This window comes from Heliangelus exortis, chromosome 29 (assembly GCF_036169615.1).
Source record: "Heliangelus exortis chromosome 29, bHelExo1.hap1, whole genome shotgun sequence".
NCBI lineage: Eukaryota > Metazoa > Chordata > Aves > Apodiformes > Trochilidae > Heliangelus > Heliangelus exortis.
The window spans coordinates 3382671-3403046 of record NC_092450.1 but is presented as its reverse complement, the minus strand read 5'-3'; the positions used below and the strand labels follow the sequence as shown (position 1 = coordinate 3403046).

The 20376-nt window shown below is 54.4% G+C and overlaps 3 protein-coding genes across 4 annotated transcripts; 2 read left to right on the top strand and 1 right to left on the bottom strand.

Annotated features, from left to right (window-relative positions):
- Positions 1 to 426: 426 nt before the first annotated feature.
- Positions 427 to 3273, top strand: IFI35 (interferon induced protein 35). Its single transcript, XM_071728462.1, has 9 exons — positions 427 to 561; positions 641 to 736; positions 938 to 1081; positions 1369 to 1482; positions 1777 to 1921; positions 2111 to 2244; positions 2405 to 2594; positions 2732 to 2838; positions 3024 to 3273. Exons 1-9 carry the CDS (start codon positions 544 to 546, stop codon positions 3213 to 3215), a joined length of 1140 nt encoding a protein of 379 aa, XP_071584563.1. The 5' UTR covers positions 427 to 543; the 3' UTR covers positions 3216 to 3273.
- A 178-nt stretch (positions 3274 to 3451) lies between these two features.
- On the top strand, positions 3452 to 9314 carry LOC139788685 (uncharacterized). Of its 2 annotated transcripts, XM_071728853.1 has the most exons (5): positions 3452 to 3743; positions 3854 to 3957; positions 4880 to 7687; positions 7995 to 8203; positions 8640 to 9314. In XM_071728853.1, the coding sequence occupies exons 1-5, from the start codon at positions 3566 to 3568 to the stop codon at positions 8707 to 8709; spliced, it is 3369 nt and encodes a 1122-aa protein (XP_071584954.1). In that variant the 5' UTR covers positions 3452 to 3565; the 3' UTR covers positions 8710 to 9314. The 2 variants fall into 2 exon arrangements, with proteins under 2 accessions (XP_071584954.1, XP_071584953.1); XM_071728852.1 differs by lacking the exon at positions 3854 to 3957 and having other exon boundaries at positions 3606 to 3743.
- Positions 9315 to 9673: 359 nt separating this feature from the next.
- VAT1 (vesicle amine transport 1) lies at positions 9674 to 18423 on the bottom strand. Its single transcript, XM_071728854.1, has 6 exons — positions 18037 to 18423; positions 16335 to 16542; positions 15861 to 16031; positions 15686 to 15775; positions 14785 to 15026; positions 9674 to 13923 (listed from the first exon to the last, which is right to left on the bottom strand). The coding sequence occupies exons 1-6, from the start codon at positions 18364 to 18366 to the stop codon at positions 13822 to 13824; spliced, it is 1143 nt and encodes a 380-aa protein (XP_071584955.1). The 5' UTR covers positions 18367 to 18423; the 3' UTR covers positions 9674 to 13821.
- Positions 18424 to 20376: the final 1953 nt, after the last annotated feature.

Below are 20376 nucleotides of genomic sequence, written 5' to 3'. Positions count from 1 at the left end.
TCCTCCCTCTCCTATCACCTGTGTCCTTCCTGAGGTGGGAGGGGGAAGGCAACTCCTTCATCCCGGGGGTGTGGTTTGTCAGGTGTAGTTTGGGTGTGGTTTGTAGGGTGTGGTTTGTAGGGTGTTGGTTTGTAGGGCGTGGTTTGTAGGGTGTAGTTTGGGTGTGGTTTGTCGGGTGTTGGTTTGTAGGGTGTAGTTTGGGTGTGGTTTGTCGGGTGTTGGTTTGTAGGGTGTGGTTTGTCGGGTGTTGGTTTGTAGGGCGTGGTTTGTAGGGTGTAGTTTGGGCATGGTTTGGCAGGTGTTGGTTTGTAGGGTGTAGTTTGTCGGGTGTTAAATCGCGGTAAATGCCAACGCCCCTTCTGGTGGATGTGACCCATCGGGGGAGGAGCGGGGGAGGGGGAGCAGGGGAGTGTCCTGCCTCAGACGGATAAGGGGTGGGTTGTTTTAGGGCCTGAAAAAGGAGATTTTAGGGCGGGCCTCTGTCCACGGGGCGGGGTCTGGAGGCGAAAGCGAAAGTAAGAGCAGGGGAGTCCGGCGGCGGCGATGAGCTCGGAAGAGGAGGTGAGGGGCTGAGCCCCCGGGGCCGGGAGACGCGGGGCGGGGGGGTTACAGGGTGGCTGAGCGGCTCTCCCGTCTCCAGGATTCCTTCGTCCATGTGGTGCCCGGCGGGAGCCCGGAGAGGGGATCCCCGGAGTTGAACGTGGAGAAAATCCAGATGGCGATCGAGCACTGGAAGGTGGGAACTGCTCTGCAGCCCGGCCCGCGAGTTTATTGGGGTTTTTTCTACGACCCAGGAGGGGTGGGGGGGCCGGGGGTGGGTGTCCCACGGTCGTGAGAGGGTGTACGGGGGGCGGGGGTCTGCCCTCCCCACCAGCGTGTCCGGGGCTGGGCATGGGCAGCCAAAGGAGGTCTTGCTGTCTGATGGTTCCTCTGACAGGAGCTTCTCTGTGATATGGAGCAAGGATGTGCAGAGCTGGAAGTGCCCCCGGGTGCTGCAGAGCTGTGCAAAGTGGGAGAACAACTGCATAAAAACCTTGAGCAACAAATGTCTTTGAAAAATAATGAGGAGCTGTCCTGCCAGGTTGGTGGTTGGAGGAGTCTCCTCGGGCTTGGGCAGGGGTCAGTGGCGATGGGACTGTCCCCAGCTGAGATGACTTTGCTGTGGGCCTGCTGGAGGTTTCATGGGACATCCCCTCAGGCTGAGGACAGAGCTAATGCCCTGGTGGTGGTGGTGGGAGGGCTGTGTGGTCACAGTGTGAGGAGCAGGACAAGCAGTGAGAGCACAAAACCATCATGGGTGGAGCTGCAGCCCCTCGTGTCCTGGCACTGGCTGCGTGCCCTTACTGTCCAAACTTTCTGCCCTTCCAGATGGACATTGCTTTAGCAAAGGAGAAGAACAACAGACTGAGGAAGGAGAAACAGGAGCTGCAAAAGAAACTGGAAGAAATGAGGAAGAGAATCCCTGAGGATGAACCAGTGATGGTAACAGGAGTGTGTGTGGGCTCCGAGCTCTGCTGGCAAGGGGTGTGAGCCTGGCTGCAGGAGGATGCAGCAGGGCACTGGGGATGACTGGCACAGTTCCTGCAAACTCTGCCCATGCCAGAACCTCCAGTAGTGACTTTGGGACTCTGGGCACAGCCAGGCCCTAGGAGAGACTTTGCTGAGGCTCTCCAGCTGCTTATTTTGAGCAGTGAGCTTGTTTCTAGTCTGTGGTCTGGCAGGGACAGGCCCTGAGTAGGGCCCAGGCTCCTCCAGATGCTGTGTATTTGAACCTAGGTGCTGTCTGCCTTGCCAGAGAAGAAAATGGTGTTTAAGGGACTTGTGACAAACAAGGAGGACACGAACAAGCTAAAGCTCACCCCAGTGATCCACTACCCTCTGCAGGGTGGCTCTGCTCTTATTACCTTTGAGAAGGCAGAAGGTAAGAGGCAGAGAAGCCCTGACACAGACAGGCATCCCTTGGGACCTCTGCTGGTCCCCTCCCCTGAGCTCTGCCCCATTGTATAGGGTTGTGCCCCCTTCCCAAGCACTACCTGCCCCATGTCCTGCCCCATGGCACGCTCAGGGCAGGCAGCTCATCTCCTGTGCTGGGGCTTCTCCCTGCTCACAGTGGCCCAGAGGATCATAGAGGCAAAGGAGCACATGGTACAGCTGAGCCATGGGGAGGAGCTGGATGAGTTTGACCTGTGCAGAGTGCGAGTGCAGGCAGGGCCAGTGGATTTGCTGCTCCCATCTGCCCTGGAGGTGAGTCCCAAGGGCCTCTTGGTGCACCACAGGAACTGCAGAGCTGCCTTGGGCACACACACCTGTGTTGCTGTGCCCTGCTCCTTCAGTCCCCAGCTCTGCTCTGCTGCTCCCTGAGCTCCTGGGGCTCAGGGCACTGAACGTCCTGTGCTGCTGTCAGGTCAGGCTGAGGCAGAACAGCAGGAGCATCCTCCTGTGTGACCTGCCCAGCCTGGACATCCCCGACGAGGCACTGCTGGACAAGCTGGAACTCATCTTCAGCAAGAAGAAGAATGGGGGCAGTGAGGTGGAGAGCAGGGAGTTCCTGGGTGACTCCAACCAGGTGTTGCTGACCTTCGTGGAGGAGGGAGGTGTGTGGAGCATGCTGGGCTTGGGCTGTGGGTAGAGGGGAGAAGAAGGGCACATCTCCTGGGGGCAGATGGAGCTGTGTTGGTTCCAGGAGGTCGGCGGGGCCTGGGATGCTCAGGGCTTTCCTCTTCATCTGCAGTGGCAGGGCCACTAATTGCAAGAGGATGCATCCAGGTGCCTATTGGGAAAAGAGAATACAAGCTCAAAATATCCCCGTGCATGAGTGGAGACATTGCTGACCTGCAGGTAAAGGCACAAATCCTGGTGCCAACCATCACCTCCCAGCCCTGGCCCACCCAGCACAGGTGGGCTCCAGCAGATCCAGTCCCCACGTTGCTGGGAAGCCCGAGGTGCAATTCCTGCAGACAGGCGGGGCAGAGCAGCATGGGGAGCCCCGAGGGGTCCTTTCCCTAATCCCTGTCTCTGCCCAGCTCCAGCCCTCCCGCTGCCCCAGGACCGTCCTGCTCTCGGGCATCCCAGACGTGCTGCATGAGGAGACCATGAGGGACACCCTGGAAATCCACTTCCAGAAGGCGAGCCACGGCGGGGGAGAGGTGGATGCCCTCGCCTACGTCCCGGCGGGGCGGCACGGCGTGGCCGTTTTCACGGAGGACAAGGACTAGCCCTGGCCAGCGCTGCCGCTGGATCCTGGCACTGCGGGAAATAAAACAACTGCAGCGAGCACTGTGTCTGTCGTGCGGGGGACAGGGACCGCGCGGGAGCCGGGGCGAGGCTGGGGGAGGACGGGGGACGGCCCTGGGGGCGTCGGGAACGGGACGGGGGCGCGGGGCCGGGCAGGGCCGAGCCTTCCCGCGGGGCTGGGATCGGGGCGGTTCCGGCCGCGGCGGGGGCGGTCCCGGTTTCGTTTTCGTTTCTCGGCAGCGGGGCCGAACGGGGAGCGGAGCTGTCGGGGGCGAGCGAGGCCGAGGCTGGACGGGCGGGCGGGGGTCGTGCGGAGCCGGGACCCCGCAGCATGGGCGTCCGCACGGTGCGGGTGCGCGGGCTCCCCGCAGATCTGCCCCCAGACAGGGTGGCCGACAAGCTGACCATCCACTTCCTGCGGTCTCGCAACGGTGGCGGGGAGATCGCCGAGGTGCGGGTACTGCCCGGGCCCCCACCCTGCGCCCTCCTCACCTTCGAGGCGCCGGAAGGTAAGAAATGGCCCGGCCCGAGGGCACCGGGACCCCAGCAACCCGCCCGGCCTCCCCTCCCACGGACGCGGGGCTGCGTGGTGCGGGGGCTGACGGCTTTTCCCACTCAGTGGCTCAGAGGGTCCTGGAAGTGAAGAGCCACGTTCTGTCGGTCGGAGGAAAGCTGTACCCGCTGGAGGTGACACTGCACGACCCCGAGCTGACCCCCGATGAGGTACCAAGGGTTGGAAGGTGGTGCCTGGGCAGCTGCCGTGGACCTGGGTGGTTCCCAAGGCTCCGAGCCTGAGACACCCTGGGAAGGGAGACCACGCTCTCATCTTAATCAGGCCTAAAACAAATCCATTTTTATTTATATTAAAATGAGGACTTATGATTTTCTGTGCTAATAGCAGAGGGACAGCCAGGCAGGCTGAGCACTTGGGTGTTTGGGATTGGTGCCTGTCAGAGTGAGGAAGAACAGTCAGGCCAGAGGGAAGGGACACTTTTCCCCAGCCCATCTGGTGACACACAGGAGGATCCCGTTAATGCCTGTGTTGTGCCATTAGACAGACACCGTGTCACTAGCTGAACACTCACAGTGTTTCTCCTTCTCAGGAGAGCTTAGGAGCTGGTGTTTAGGAGGCACCAAGTTTCAAGAGAATGAAGCAGGAGCCACATCTCATGTTTTCATGTCTGAGCATTGAAAACAGAAGGTGTGGGACTTATCCTGGCATTGCAGAGCTTTCAGCAAGCCAGTGGTGCCAGAACTCTTGAAGATCTGCAAGAGCAAGAGGGGAGCTGCATTTCAGATGCAGAAGGGATAGGGGATTTCTTGGATTTAGGCTGCCTGCAAAGCTCCTTAGGATGTAGAAATGAGCAATTTGCCCACACACATTCCTTTTTTGCAGGAAGCTTTTGACTGTGGGTGCAAGGTCCAAGGGTCGCTCAGGCTGCCTGGGTCTCAGTTCTGCCAGCACTGTGCTCCCACCTCATTTGAAAGCAGGATGCTGAGAGAGAGGTGGCAGGTGCTGGGTCACGTTGTGTTTTGTGTCATAATAATGCAGAGGTCGTGGCAAGTGTCAGTGGATTTGCCTCCCCCTGTGCATTTGAGGGTAATTATTTTGTTCCTTGTACTCTCACTTGATATCTACTTGCAGATCTTCATATGCAGCTCTGTGATAGTTGACTACAGCAAACTTCCTGATGGTGAAAACCTCCTGAGGAACTTGCATAAAAGTTACAGCAATGTGCTGCTCCACTTCAAATCCCACAACATGCACTGCATGGTCAAGGGACCTTTCACTGAGCTGCAGGCCTTTAGCAGGGATCTGCTGGGCAGCCTGAATCTCAAGGCCATTGGAGAGATCCTCCCGCCAGGTTCAAGCCATGTTGCCAAAGAGACCAGAACACATGATCACCAGGAAGTGCCCGACTCTGCTGAGTCGGAAGGAGAGACAGGAAAGGTTCTGAACTGGGACCAGGTGTATGAAAAAAGGGCTAAAGTCCCATCATCTGGAGACCCAGTGGACAGGGAAGCTATCAGGCAGCTGGAGGACTTTTCCCTGGTGATGGACTCTGACATTTTCATGTACATGCAGAGGTTCTGTGCTGCTGAGTACCAAGATGTGCTACGCCAGCATCGCGTGGATGTGGTGGATGTTAGCAGTGAGGACATCACTGTACTGTACCTCCAGCCCTCTGCAGGTGTGGCTGGAGCTGTGGACACCTTGCAGAAGGCTCATCTGGCCCTGCAGCAGCTTTACCGGCAGCTGGAGGTGAGCCTGTGCCAGGAGAAGATCTCCAAGGAAGGACTGGATGTGGACAGCCAGGCACTCAGGGCTCTGATCCGTGAGCTGCAGAAACTCTACCCCAACATGCTCTGCCATGAAGATGTGAAGCAGCTTTATCTTATTGGAAACCTTGTTGATGTCTCCCGGGCCAAGAAGCACATTCAGGATTTCAGCAACAGGAAAGGTGCTGCACACAGGGCTGGCATTCCCAGCAGCTCCCAGCCCTCACACCCAGCAGCCTCCAGCACCAGAGAGGCTGCACCACTGCAGAGCAAGGTGCCTGTGGGGACCTCAACCTCAGGGCTTGGCCTGGGCAGGCTGGAGCTGAAAGATGAGCTCAAGGTCGCTGCCAACTTCAGCCCTCTGAAAGCTGACAGACCTCAGGCCAGCCAGGGCCTCTTGCTGCATCAGGGCTCTCCACCCACTGGAGATAGGGCACAGTTTTCTGGAACAGATGCCCTGAGTTCAAGTGACCCAACGGTGCTGACCCAGCAGGACCAGCCTCGTGTCTCTACAACAGGTATGATTCTGAAGTCAGCAGCAGAGTTTCAGCAGAAGGACCCCAAAGAAAGTGACCATGTGAAAGGAGGTGCCCAGCTTACAAGACACAGGGCTCTGTCTCCTTTTGGAGGCACAAGGCAAAACCCTGGGGACTCTAAAGACTCAAGTCCCAGCAAGTATAACTCCTTCACTAGCATGTCCAGTGCCTTTGACATGACAAAAATCTCTTCTGCTTTAGACTCTACACCTACTGAATCCAAGCCTCTGCTGCAACGTTCCAGCAGCTTCTCCCTGCCACGGTCAAAAGGAAGCAACAAATCCCAGTGCAGGGCAGAGAGTGGAGGCAGCAGAGTGAGTGAAGAAATGAGCCTGGACTCTCTGCAGTGGTCTTACCTAAAGGACGTTTGCTCCTCTGCCCTTGATGAGCTGTGCAGGGATGGAGTTGTGCAGATCTCAGAGCGTCGAACTGGGAACTGCACTGTGCTGACACTACAGGCAGAGGACAGGAACAAGCTCTCCCAGGCTAAGTGGAAGGTGGAAGCTCTGGTGCAGAAGTGTCCTGACCTTGTGTGTCAGACTGTGAGCTACTCAGAGCTCGCTGTTGATGGTCGAGATGACAGTGACCTGAGTGACCTGTGCAGCTTCTTGAGAGGAAACTCCCTCCAGGTTGGACTCAGCAAAGACAAGTACAAGCTGTCTCTTGTCTGCCCCAGGGAGATGCTGCCAGGAGTGACTGAGGCTGTCCAGTTGTTTTCTTCCAGGAGGCTCAATGCTCCAAGGCCAGAGAGTACAGGGCACTCAAATGTCACCCAGCCGAGCAGACACCAGGACACGAAGCTGGATGCAGCCCCTCCTGACAGCCTGGAGACTCTACAGATGGACCTGCAGCACCTGAGCATTGGTGATAAAGCAGGCCAGGAAGATGTTCTCAGGGCTTTTCAGCTGCAGGAGGCTGAGGAAAAGAGGTCCCCCAGCCCTTGGAGGTTCCAGCAGACACTGGGGCAGGAGGAGGCCAATGACCACGTTAACTGTGGGGCTGTGCAAGGAGGATGCAGCCCTCTCAGCCCTAGTGCAGTGGATAAGCCAGGTCCTGCTGACCTGAGGGACTCCCAGGAACAGCCAAAGAGAAAACTGTCTGTGGGGGAGCCCGACATTGCACGGCTAAAGCAGGTTTTGCCAGACAGATTCCAGTTTGCGAGGGACAAGAGCAGAGGAGGCCATCATGAAGCAATGGGACAGCTGCAGTCTGCAGCTCCTGCTGGTCCTCAGTCCCTGCCCACCCGGCTGCACAGAGCTGCAGCTGAGCAGCCTCCTGCAGCAGAGCCCATGGGCCAGCAGAAGGCCAGGAGCACCATCCAGGAGGAGCCAGAGCTCTCCTCCCAGCAGACAAGAGGCTCCAGCCTCGGGCAGGAAAGCAGCAAGACCCCTTTGGGCCCGCGTGACGCTTGCCAGAGCTTGGGGGTGACCTGCCAGGCCCCCTGTGGATGTGCCTTGAGCAGGAGCTGTTCTGCAGTGGACACTGCCCAGCCAGCTTGCTGCAGCTCCTCCTTGCTTGTCCCGAGCTGCAAGATTCCAGGGACATTCAAGATCTTCCCCCGGTCTCAGAGTCTGCCTGGCTTCTATCGAGACCTCACGCTCCAGGTTACCTACAGCATCCCTGATGGAGTGCAGGGGGTATGTACCCACCCTGTACCCACCCCTCAGTGTCTGGGGGTGGCTGGGGGCAGCTGCAGCTCCATGCCCCACGTGCTAAGAAGCAGAGGTCTTGCCTCAAGGGAGACAGAAAGCTCCACACCAGGTTTGGGAGCAGTTTGCTGCATTTGAAGAGTGAGGTTTTAATCCAAAGGGACTGACAGCCCAAGGGGGAGTGGGGGGAACACAGTTGTCTGTGTATTTTTAAGCTGGATGGAATCTCAGAAGCCAGGTCTGAGGCACAGCACTCAGGTTCTTGCTGTTTAAAATGCTTTCTTCTCGTTCTAAGGTTGGTGACCCCCACCCAGGACAGCCTTACAAAGGGGGGGATTTCTGTGCTTTCCTGCCTGACAACAAGGAAGGGCAGAAGATAGCAGTGCTGCTGAAGAAAGCATTTGATCATGGGCTGATATTCCAGATCAAGTCCTGCAATGGAGAGGAAAGAGTGACATGGGGCCTTGTCCCACACAAGACCTCCTGGGGTGGAGGCAAAGCCAGGTATGGTCCAGCTCATTTCTAACTTGCAGGTTTGTTTGTTTAGGGTGTGTATTTTATTTAGTACTTGGAAGAGAAGGACCATGGACTCCACCTCAGCAACTGCTGCCGTGGGTGGCTCTTCCATGCTCTCACAATGGCAGAGTTGGTGCCTTCCTGTGCTTTAGCTCACAGGGCAGCTATGGTGTGGGACATCAGCTCTGTCACCCCACACCAGCACATTCCCTGTGATCAAAAATTCCAGGCCCTGTTCACTTCCAGCTTTCTCGGATTTTTTTGTGACTGCAGCCAGCTCTGGGCACAATTGTTGCCCGTGGCCACCACCAGCTCCCTGGGAACCAGATTTCCAGCCTCAGCTCCTTTTGAAAAGATGGGGCAAAAATAAACAGCTGCTTTAGCACCATCAGCAGGATTTACACCACTTCCCTCTGCCCCACAGGAATGGTTATCCAGATGCCCAGTATCTCCAGGAGGTTTGCAGAGTCCTGAAGAAACTGGGAATCTCCTGAGACTCCCTCCCTGAGCAGCCTGCACTCCTGTGTTGCCTTCCTTCCCAGCTGACCAAACTGCAGCTTCACAGAGACAGCTCAGGAAAGAAGCAGGGGTTTTATTCAGGGAGCTCTGTGCCCCTGGAGGTAACCAGAAATCTGCACTTAGTGACAGCACCAATTCCATCCCCACCCCTCCCACACCAGACTCAGCATGGATCGGAGCTGTCCCAAAAGTTCTGTTCCTCCTCCTGGATGTGTGTCCTCACCTCATGGTTTCTCAGCAATGTTCCAACCCCAGGCTGAGCTCCAGAACCAGCTTTAGCAGCATAACCCAAAGGTGGGCAGGAGCCTGTGTTGTCCAGCCCCTCCTCTGGAGTTTTCTCCCCTCCTGCAGCCACTATGGGCAGGTTCCAGCTCAGCCACCACCAGAGCCTGTGCCAGAGCTCGTTGCAGCTGTTTGTTCAGACATTTCAGTCCTCAAGCTGAGCTCCAGCCCCTCCCCAGCACCTGCTCTGCAGCCAACCTGCCCCTCTTTTAACAGCTCTCAGCTGCCTCCCATGAGAATATCCAGACAGGGGCTGTCTCTGGTGGAGAAACACAAATAAACAAGATTTATTCCCACATTTTTTAGTAGTGGTTGTTGATCCCTTGTCTTACCCTCACCCCATGCACTCATTTCAGTCTCAGCTGGCTACAGAGACACCCAGACAGGGAGGGAAGTGCAGAGGCCAGTTAAGGGCTTTGCAAATAAAAATCACCCTGGCTGCCCTCCAGAACAGGGCATTAGGAGATGAATCCAACACTCAAGGCAACAATTAGCAGCTGTCCTTGAGAGCAAAAGCATCTTCTCACCCTGTGAGAGTTAAGAGTTTAACAACTCTATTTGTCCACCTCCTGACTGCCAGGAGAAGCAAGAGAAGTGTCCCAGAGGCTGAGCTGGGGGCAGAGGGTTCATTCCAACAGAAGACTGAGCAGCAAAGCATTGAGAGGGTTTGTTATGCTTTTAATTGACATTTGAAACACATAAGGCATATGGTAACATTAGACAGAGGAGCATTACACATTGTACTCACATAAACAGCACTGGCACACTTGCTTTCTGCCCAACTTGGTTACACACACAAAGCAGAGCATATTTTTTGAAACAAAGATTTTTTTTTTTCATGTGCCTGTAGGATGAGCACCACTCACATCACACACCTGCAAATCCACACAACTCAGACAGTACAGACCAGACCAGATGCTGCAAGAGGCTCAGAGTCTCATGCATCTCACATCACACTCATGTACTACTGGCCAGTCACACTTTGCCATCACCAAGGCTTGGCACAGGAGAGACTTCATTAGACAGCAAGAGGGGTTTTACACCTGTGACAGCAGCTGGAAGTGGGCCAGGACCCTGCACCAGGTAAAGCATGAGGCCCATAATGGTTCTTCCTTCTCCTTGGTCAATTCTGGTTTAATACAGATGTCACAAATGAAACGTACAGCTAACTCCTTCCCTGTCCCACAGCACTTAGCAGGGGTCATGCTCCTCTGTGCTTCCCCTCCCCTTCTGCAGTAAGTGAGGAAACCAGAGTCAAAACTATGACAAAAGCTGCCTGGTGATAGCTGAGGAGCTGCATTTTGTCCAAGACCAGCAGTAGCAGTCTGGGAAGGTGAACACATTAATGATGCAGGAGTGGGACTCACACAGGCACCCCCTGGTCCCAGCAGACCCCAGGGCCAGGGACATCTCTGCTCACCAGCTCCTTAATAAAGCTTCATCCTTGGAGCCCTCATGGCACAAGCTTTGGGTCAGGCACTCAGTAAAATAAATTTTTAAACTGCACTTCTGATAGCTGGAATGGCACATGCAGTTTCAGCACAGGAATCACTCATTCCCACAATAGCACAACTTTGACCTAAACAGTAAAGCAACACTGAGTTGAATGTTTTTGTTTTTTTTTTGTCCTAGGGGGTGTGTTTGGTTTTTGCTTTGGTCCTTAGTATACAAACCTGCTGGTTAACTTGAATGAGTTAAGACACTTGGAAGTTGGTTTACATAGGTACTATACTTATTGGCCCATAAAATGTTTGTCCATCAAAAAAATAAAGTAAAAAAAAAAAAAAAACCAAAAAACAAACAAATAAAAAAAAATCCCCCCAAACCCAAAAAAACAACCAGAAAACAACCAACCACAACCACCTAGAGCAGAGTGTTGATCAGAGAGGCAGTGAAGAGCAAGGTTACCTTTAATCAGTGTTTCTGTGGAAAACACTGTTGCCAGCAAGGGGATATAAAAGCTAACACAGAGTAACTGCTCAGCACTGTGCTCTGATAAGGGCTTCAGGAATTTGGAGACAGCAGATAGAGGAGCAGCCACTCAGAGTTGGGAGCTGAGATTATTTCCTGAGCGCCAAGGCTGGGGCAGCAGATAACACCTCACCCAAGGACTGTCTGGAGCCAAACTGCAGCCCTGGGGGAGACAAGGGTTCTACAACAGCTCTGCTGGACCAGAACCACCAGGGCAGCCCGGAAAAGCTGCGTTACAGGGAAAGGGAGAGGCTTATTCACAGTAAATCAGGCTGCTACATCACCAGTGATCACAAAACAGAAGTAGCAAGAGTCACAGCAGGGTTTTTGGCAATACTTTGAAAGGCCAGAATGGAAAAGGCTCCAGTGACTTCTTAGTCCTCACAGGCACATAGAAGAAGGCACTGAGACACTGTTTTCTGTGGTGTATCACAGGGGCAGCATGTCAGAGGAACCTCCCCCCCCTCCAAGGAAGCTGCAAGGCTCCCAGGGGGCACAGACTCCAAGAGCCTTGCTATGCTGCCTGACCCAAGGCCATCCAAGTAAGGCACTGAGCACAAGCTTAGCTGAAAGTAAAGCAAGGAGAGGATGTTACTGTGAAACAATTTTTGATTTTCCCCCTCTACGAGTGTGCAGAAGCTGAAGGTGTGCAGGGTTTGTGCCATTTCAGCACGCTGCTCTTTCATCAAGATGAAGTTTCTCAGAGTACCAGGTCCAGATTTCCCATTTCAGCAATTTAGACAGTCCTTCTGTTGTCAGACCTGGCAAAGCAGCCTTAGACACTGTTGGATTTAATCTAAATTACCGTGACAGGGCAGGCTGGGAGGAGAAACAGCAAGATTTTGGGTTCAGAAAGGTTAAAGGTTAAAAGTTGTGAGTTTCATCAGACTCTGTTTCTGAAGTTCATGAGATGCACTCACAAGGATCTGAGGTTGTAGGGAGTGGAGCTGGTTGAACACTGAAAGTCAGCCAGGACAATTCCCCTAAAAGCTGTGCCTATGGGTTTCTACAAGGCAGCAGAACCAGGGACTGAGCCCATGCACCTGAGCCCAAGCTGCACTGAGAGCCAGAAACCATTCAGGAGGTCAGACCCCTGCCCAGCACAGGACCCCCCAGTCCTGTGCAGTGCTTGGCTGCTCCTGAACAGCTCAGGGGCTTCACCCAGCCAGCACCTGCCCCCCCTTGGGGTTCAGTTCACTGGACTCCTGGTAGCAAGGTTGTTCCTGGAGCCTGAGCTCTCCCCTGATGAGCAGCTCTTCCCAGTGCCCTCACATTTACCTTTTCAAAACCAAAATGAAGCCTAAAAGCAGCTACAGCCCATGGCAAAGCCTCAAAGCAAGCACAAAGAGCACCACGGTCACTTGGGGCTGAAAAGAGAATCCAGCAGGAAGGGGGCAGCACCCAGGACATCAAGTGCACCCAGAGCCAGGGATGAGTGTCTGCACAGCTGTGCACTTCCAAATGCACAGAAGAAAGAAAAGAGGAAGGGAAACTGACTTCTTGTCTGGGAGTAGCACCCCAGGCAGTTCCTAAATTCTTGGTGCTGGAAGAGAGCCCAAGGATCCCAAGACCTCCAGTTTCAGAGGAAGAAGAGTCAAGGCATCCTGCAGCACTGAACCACGAGGTGGTTTGAGCTGATGTCTAACAAGATATCTATAAGAGAATGGGAAATACAATTTAAACTGCTCAGGATGCCCAGCCCAAGAGGCTTGACACAGAGCTGGGCAGTTGCCCATGAACACTGGTAAGAGCTTTACTGCATGGTGTGCCCCAGAAAGGGCCAGACCAGGCTCCTGGGAAGCAGGGTCATGGGATTGGTTCTTGCAAGTGACTCCCCAGATTGCAAACACCTCCCTAGAACACAGGGCACAGCACAAGGCAAGCATTAACAGGGGCTTGTTTTGTTCCCACTTGAAGTCTGATTCAACATTGCAGCCCTTGGAGATACAAACACAAGGGTGAAGTTTTAGCCTTAACAACACCAGCTTGGAGCCCAGCATTAATAAAGCACAGAGCCAACATCAATTGTTCCAGTCATCTGAGACACAGTTGAGTCCTTAAGGTCTCTAGAAATCAGACAAAACTTAGATCTCCCTGTACAGTTTGGAATCAGAAAATGGACAAGATCAAGTTACTTCATTGGAACATCCCTTCTGGATTCAGATACAGACCAGACCAGCCTGTCAGGTTATTTGCTGACTGCAAATTAAGTGCAAAACGCCACAGGCTTCTAAATGCCAGGATGGTTATTTACAAGGCAAAGACACAGTAACACAGCCTGTTACTATCTGACTGGTGTTAGAGGCCTACGAAGCAGAGGGGAAGGATCATGGCTAGAAAAGAGGATAGAAGAGGAGCCTGTGCTAGAATTAAAAGAGGCCAGTGGTGCTTTTCCTCTGGCTCTAAGTTTGGCCCATTCTGCTGAATCAGCTTTTGGAAGGTGACAGCACAAATGCTTCAGCAGGGCTTGGGTTCTGTGGAGATTCATGGCAGCTGCTACAGTATTTGAGATCTTGACTTTACAGTAACAGGCTATGCAGTTGTTCATCACCAACTGCCTTGGAAGCCTCAGCTGCTCTGCCAAAGAAAAATAAGGTCAGTAGAGAAATAAGTGATGAGAAAAATACACCAAATAAACAGGCTTTAAAAGAGAGAGCTGAGGCAGGAGATGTATCTGGCAAAGGGTTGGTCACAAGAGCATGCAAACCTCATCTGAACCTTAAACATGATGTTCCTGTACTGCTGAAGATGGAAGCTACTGATCTGTCCATTTCCAGGTCCCAAAGATCAGGAAGTTAAACCACAGATTCATAATCTGCACACATATCTTTTCCTTAGTTCTCTTCTTTTTTTGATTCTTCCTTGGGTGCTTCAGGAACCAGGATGACTTTCCCAACATTCTTCTTCTCTTGCATCTGCCTCATGGCATCTGCCACCTGGAAGCAACAGGAATCTGGTGAGACCCCCACCCACCATAAAGCACCATAAAGTCCTGCCCTGCCTGGGCCACTCAGTCCACCCAGACTGGTTTGAGGGCTCCCAGGAGGCAGCTTTCACAGCAGCTTCTACCATCTACACAATAACAGAACAATACCTGACATGCACAGATTTGTATTATTATTATTATTAAGCAAAACAGCACCTGGACCAGGCCTGCAATCAATAGTTTTCATTAAGCCTTTGCATCAGACTAGTTCTCAGGTACTAACACCAACCAACACCATTATCAAGTCCTTTGCTCCACTGCACTCCTACCCCAGCAAAGGATTTCCAGTGAAAAAACCTGACTGCCTGGACACACTGATGCAACAACAGTCAGCACAGCAAAGCTGCTGAAAAGCCTCCCACTCCCTTCCAACATCCTCATTCTGCTTTATTGCCTGAGTAAAAGAAGACAGGGAAGATAAGAGAGAGCAGCAGCAATCTTCCCAGATGTCCACTCAATTCCACAGTGCAGACTCAGGGCTGTGTCCAGTCTGATGCACAACCCAGCCCCTCCATGGGCTGCTGCTGCCCAGAGAGCACAGGGAAGCACCTGACCCCTTCCACAGGGACACTGTCTGGCATTGCTCAGCTCTGTGCACTGGAGCAAAAGAGCACAGCCACTTACCCCCTGCCCCCTTAACATCTTAAAAGCAAAAAGGCACTGGATGTCTGAGAACAGATGGTTATTAAACACTTGCAACAGTTCAGCGCCCATGAACAAGGTGCTCGGGCTGATCCAGAGCTCACTATGCAGAAAACAATTGCCCAATAATTTCTGGATGCTGCCAGGCCATGTGTTAGCTCAGACTCACCTGATCAAAAGGCCATACAGAGTCTATCTTGGGCTTGATTTTGCCTTGACTGTACAGATTAACCAGCTTGGCTACAACACCTCTGACAAGGTCAACTTCTTCATCCATATATCCAAGGTGGTAGCCACACACAGCCTTGTTATGGTGTAGGAGCTGCAAGGCATTGATGCTGAACTGGTTCCACCAGGTTTTAGCCATAGCCATGAGGTTCTTCTTCTGGCCAGTGAGCAGGTTTGCTACTCCTAAAAAAAAAGGCAAGCCAGATGATGAGCTGCAATCAACACAACCTGAGAGGCAGCTCAGGGTACACACAGGGCAAGAGCTGCTCACACAGTGATGGAGGACAGAGGGGAGAACTGAGACACATCAGGATCTGCCCAGCCCACCTGCAGTGAGCAGGTATCTGCCTCAGCCTCAAGATACACAGAATTTGGATTATCAGCACCAATAGATTGCAAAAATATAGAACAACTCTGTTAGGAGGGCAGCACTGGAGTACTGGCAGAGGCAAGAGAGGGTTACAAGTCACATCCTGAGAAGCTGGAAAGACAGCTCCCCCCTTCCCCTACAGCAGGCTTCTGCAGGGGAGACACACTGCAAGGGCTGGGACACCAGAAGCAGCACACTGGTGCCAGTGTCTGGAATCCCACTGGGGGCTGTGTGAGGGCTTTGTCTACAGCACAAAATCACAGTGTTTCGGGGCTGGGGAATGGAGAGAGAAACATTCAGAAGCCTCAAACCTCATCACCCACACATCCTCAAAAGCAAAGCAAGGCTCTATTAGTGCTGCACATTAAGTTAAGCCTGGACAAAGCAGCTGTGCCAGCAGTCCTCAGTGACAACATTCCCCACAGTCCCTGCTGTGCAGGAGCTGGGGTTTGGACACTCTGCTCACACTCACCGTAAGTGATGAGTTTGCCCATTGGCTTCAACAGATTAAATGCTTTGGATGTATCAGATCCTCCCAGGGGGTCCAGGACAATGTCAACACCTAGAAGGAATGAGAAGTAAGTAGATGTTTCTTTGCAGTTGAAAGGAATGCAGGAGAGCTGTGGAAATCCTCTGCCACACGGTACCTTTGGGGGAGATTTTCCGGACCTCCTCTGCGTAATCCATCGTTCTGTAGTCAATGGGGTGAGAGACTCCACTCTCCTTGAGTGACTCATGCTTGGAAGCAGATGCTGTGCCAAAAATGGTGACGTTTTCTACAGTCTTACACAGCTGGATGGCAGCAGTTCCCACACCACCTGAAAACCAGCAGCAAGAAAGACTTAGAAGCAAACAGCCCCAGCAGCCAGAAAAGCCTCTGGATGGGTAAATTAAACCTGCTTGTAAGACCTTACATGGGGGAAGCTGACACCTGTGACATGCTGGGGGATCAAACTCCTGCTGCTGAGAAACAGGTTCACCATTTGCTAAGGCCTGGGTCACTATGAAGGCTACAGCTCTGACATTTGGTCAGTCCAGCCCCATTCTGGTCACCTCCCCACCTGTGCCACCCATTCAAAAGCTGCACATGTAGCCCAAGAATCTCAGAACAAACTGTTTACCTGCAGCCATGTGGATGAGGACACTCTGATTTGGTCTCAGGTTTCCAAAGTCAAACAGTATCATGTAGGCAGTGATGTAGTTAACAAGAAGAGCAGCTGCTTCCTCGAAGCTCATCCCCTCAGGCATCAGGAAAGTCTGACTGGCTGGCACATTCACCACTTCTTGCCAGAGCCCTGACCTAGCCAGGACCATTACCTTATCTCCAACCTAAAATCAAACAGAGGACATGGTGGCCTCAAACAAGCCCCAGGCTAGCAGAAGTCAGTCACTCCCTAGCCCTCAGTGAGCCAGCATGGATCTCTGTGCAGAGGTCTGCAGGAATTGCAGCAGCCTGTGCTTGGGGAGGAGCACCCACAGCACCTCCAGACACCAACCTGGGCACACTCCAGGAGCCTCAGAGGGACTGCAGGTGCCCCAGGCTCTAACTTCGTGAGTTGCCTGGCTGCCAGCTGCCCAAACCAACAGATCCCCAGTGAGGTTGGAGGGATGGGGATCGTGTCCTACCCTTCCCGCCCAATCTGGAGTTTGAACACTGTAAAATATTCACAGAATTGTCACAATCAGAACCAACCACCAGCCCAGAAACACTACTGTGGCCCCTTGCAAGGAGCATTCTGCCAACATGCAGAAGCTCGGGGCAATGCTTAACAGGATCGACCCCAAAAAAGGCACATCCCACTTAGGAAAACCTTGCAGGGCTAAAGCCTCAGGCCTGAAATGTGAGGCATCCCCCCACATCTGCTCTTACCCCACTGGGCAAGAAACATCTGTTCACTGTGCAACAGGAAGGACAAAGCAAAACACCAAGCAGTTGTATCAGCAAAGCAGAGAAGAGGCAGAGCCAAGGCAGTGAGCAGAGGCTCTGCGGTGTGTGGGTTTGGCATTTACACTTGAGTAAACCAAGATATTTTCCTGGAGGGAAGGGAATCATCTTTGACACTCTGAGGTTTTTTTGAGACACTTTGCTACTTGTGCATAGGGTTAGAATAATCATAAAGCACCATAATTGCTACAGCCCTAAGATCCAAAGGTCTGGGACACGCAGAGACAACTTCTCTGTCCCCAGAGTTGATAGAAATGCACCAGAGTTGATAGAAATGCACAGGATTGCGGGCCACAAACCCGGCACCAAGAGGAACCGAACTGCTGATGCCCATCCCTCCCCACCCTCAGATGGCTCTGGACAACTGCAGCAGCTCAGGCTGTTTCTGGCCACATCCGTGTAGTTCAGGAGTCTGTGACAAACACGTTCAGAGTCAGCACGGTCGCGCCTTAGCCCAACATCTCCCAGCACACACCCAGAGCTCCCCAAGAACGCAACCGCTTCCACCTCCCGCACCCACAGCCCCGGCCCTGATGAGAAGGGGAAAAGGGGGGGGGGACGGACAGCGATGCTCCAGCAGCCCCGGGGCCGGGTCAGCGCTCCGTAAGGCGGTGGGGCCCCAGACCGGGCCGGGCGGGGCGGGGGGGAAGGAGAAGGGGACGAGCCCTTTGTCGTGGGGCTTTGTCTGCCGCGGGAGCCTCTGCTGGCGAAAGACGGCGCGGCTCTGCCGGCCCGGCCCGCTTCGACGGGAAGTCCCGGCCCCGGCCCACGGACGGCCACCCCCACACGGACCCTCGGGGGGCTGCCGGGGCTCGGCGGGAGGAGTCAGGAGGGGCCAGGGGCTGAGCCGGGCAGGCCCGTCCCGGGCTGCCCCTCACCTGTCGGTCGCGGACGTCTTCGCCGACGGCGCGGACGGTGCCGGCGCACTCCATGCCGGGGCAGACGGGCGGCGGGGGCAGGCGGTCGTACAGGCCCTGCCGCGCCATCAGGTCGGCGAAGTTGAGGCCGCAGGCTCGGACGCGCACCGAGACCTCGCCGGGCCCGGGGCTGCCGCCGCGCCGCGCCTGCACCTTCAGCTTATCGTAGCCGCCGAAGCCCGTCAGCACCAGCGCCCGGTGCTCCGCAGCCTCCCCGCCTCCCGCCGGCGGCTCGGGGCCGGGGGCTTGCTCGGGGGCGGGGGAGGCGGCCGGGGCCGGCTCGGTGGACATGGCGGAGCGGAGCGAAGCGGCGGGAGCGGCGGCGGGAGAGGCTGCGGGCGCGGGGCGGCGGCGGGCGGGGAAAAGCCGGGGCGCGGGGCGCGGCCGGGGGGCGGGGCGGGACGGGGCGGGCTGTCCCCGGGCCGCCTCCCGCACCCGGCCCCGGCCCGACGCCGGCCGCAGCCCGGTGATCCCGGGGCGAGGCCCCGCCCCGAGGGGACTCCCCGTTCCCGTTCTCCCGGGAGCTCCGCAGCCGGTGCCAGGGGAGGAGGGCGCAGAACGGAGCTTTCCTCCTGTCCCCGCCGAGGCCTGAGGAGCCGCAGCAGCCTGGGCGTTAATTTATTAAAGATCCCTTGGGCCCAGCCCCGGCATCAGCGCTGCGGATTCAGCTCTGGAGCGATGGGTTCCCCTCGGCTCCATGGTCATGCTGTCCATCAGTTTCGCCTCTCTTCTCCTCAACGCCTTTTTGTCTTTCCCCTTGTTGTTTTGTTTTTTTTTTCCTTTTGCTATATGGTTCCTTGCAAGCAAACAAACTGCCTGGATCTTCTCTGGAGACATGTTTGAAATGGCTGTTTTGCTGGAGTGTCATCTCGCTGAGTTACTTGTGCAATTTATCAGGAGTAACTGATCTCACTTGTTTAATAAACATCTCTCTGCTCCTGACTCTGAAATGGCTGCATGTAGCACAGATGAGGCATGGACCAGTTCTCAGACACGGGGGAGGAGTAGGGCTCTGATCCTGCAACTAAAGAGAAATAAATAAGATGAGTTGTGTAGATAAATCTATGGATCCAGCCTTTCTTCCTGCTCATGAAGCATTTGCCAGCAGACACCAGCCCTCTCCATAAATTCTCGACTCCAGGCTGTGTCCAGCATCTCATTTGTCATCAAGACTGCTTATTCAGTGCACTTTTGTCTGTGAAGAGTACACTGGGATCCACACCTCACTAGTCCACTATCTGGTGAACTCATCCTGGTCCTGAAAACACGCAGCCACTGCAAAAATATACAAGTCAAAGAGCCCCTGAAAAAGAAAAACATCCACCTCCCAAAAGAAAGCAAATATCCCCCTGAAGGATAATGGAAACACGTACTGGGGAAGTTTTGTGTTGCTCCAGAAGTCCCAAGCCAAGCAAAACCCGGCACTCCCAGCACTGCTGACAGCATTTGATATAAGACTCTGGCCAGCCTGAGGATTAGCAAGCTCCAGCGTTTCCAGGGGCTTTGTTTGGGGCAGCAGTCCCATTCTTTACACGAATGCAGGCTGCTGACAGAGGCCAGCAGGAGTTTTGTATGAATGTGGCCTTGTCCTGCAGGGCTGACCCAGGAGCCATGTGAGCTGGGCAGGCTGGGGCTGCTCAGGAAGCAGAGCACAAAGGCAGGAAAGCAGCCAGGAGGGCAGAGCAGGAGCAGGCTGCTCATCATCTGGCTCTGCTGTGTGGGATATTTATGGATGGCTGAAGTGGGAACAAGAAGGAGGCTCAGGTCCGTTTGCATGACAGGACCACAGAGCAGCTTGGAAACTCACTTTACAACTTACAGCTCTGAGAAATACAGATGTACCTTTCTGGTGTCTCCCACACCCAAAATAGGAAGTAGCAGTCAAATGACAATACTCTGTCTCCTACTGTTCTTTCTAGGAGCATTTCTAGGAGCCTTCCTAATGGCACTGACTTGTGATTTACAGCCAGAGGCAGGGACAGACCACGAAGGAAGTTGTTCTCATTATCTCTCTGCCAGATTCCCAGCTTTCCCATAGCCCTGCACCTCCCCCTGAACTCCCTGCCCACTCTCACAGCCTCCCCCTGAGCCAAGCCATGTGCTGCAGCAGGAGCAGTGCCAGCCTGGCTCTTTGTTCCACCTCTCTTTATCTTCACACAGGGCTCCAACAGTTCCTCTTCTCTGCTCTCAAGGACACCAAACAGTGAATGGGCAGCAGATAAGAAATCCTGGCAGTGGTGTGCAGTCAGCAGCCTGTGGGAACTCAGCCGTGACCCCAGGGCTCACCTGGGGGGATGCTGG

What these genes read in the sequence shown, in the direction of transcription:
- IFI35 (XM_071728462.1), top strand. An exon ending in TGGCGATCGAGCACTGGAAG is followed by an intron (nt 737 to 937) that starts GTGGGAACTGCT and finishes TTCCTCTGACAG; the next exon opens with GAGCTTCTCTGTGATATGGA. An exon ending in CTGAGGATGAACCAGTGATG is followed by an intron (nt 1,483 to 1,776) that starts GTAACAGGAGTG and finishes ATTTGAACCTAG; the next exon opens with GTGCTGTCTGCCTTGCCAGA.
- LOC139788685 (XM_071728853.1), top strand. Translation starts at nt 3,566, where the DNA reads ATGGGCGTCCGCACGGTGCGGGTGCGCGGGCTCCCCGCAGATCTGCCC. An exon ending in CCGAGCTGACCCCCGATGAG is followed by an intron (nt 3,958 to 4,879) that starts GTACCAAGGGTT and finishes ATCTACTTGCAG; the next exon opens with ATCTTCATATGCAGCTCTGT. An exon ending in TCCCTGATGGAGTGCAGGGG is followed by an intron (nt 7,688 to 7,994) that starts GTATGTACCCAC and finishes TCTCGTTCTAAG; the next exon opens with GTTGGTGACCCCCACCCAGG.
- VAT1 (XM_071728854.1), bottom strand. Translation starts at nt 18,366, where the DNA reads ATGTCCACCGAGCCGGCCCCGGCCGCCTCCCCCGCCCCCGAGCAAGCC. An exon ending in AAGACGTCCGCGACCGACAG is followed by an intron (nt 16,543 to 18,036) that starts GTGAGGGGCAGC and finishes GTTTGATTTTAG; the next exon opens with GTTGGAGATAAGGTAATGGT. An exon ending in GGGCAAACTCATCACTTACG is followed by an intron (nt 15,027 to 15,685) that starts GTGAGTGTGAGC and finishes CTTTTTTTTTAG; the next exon opens with GAGTAGCAAACCTGCTCACT.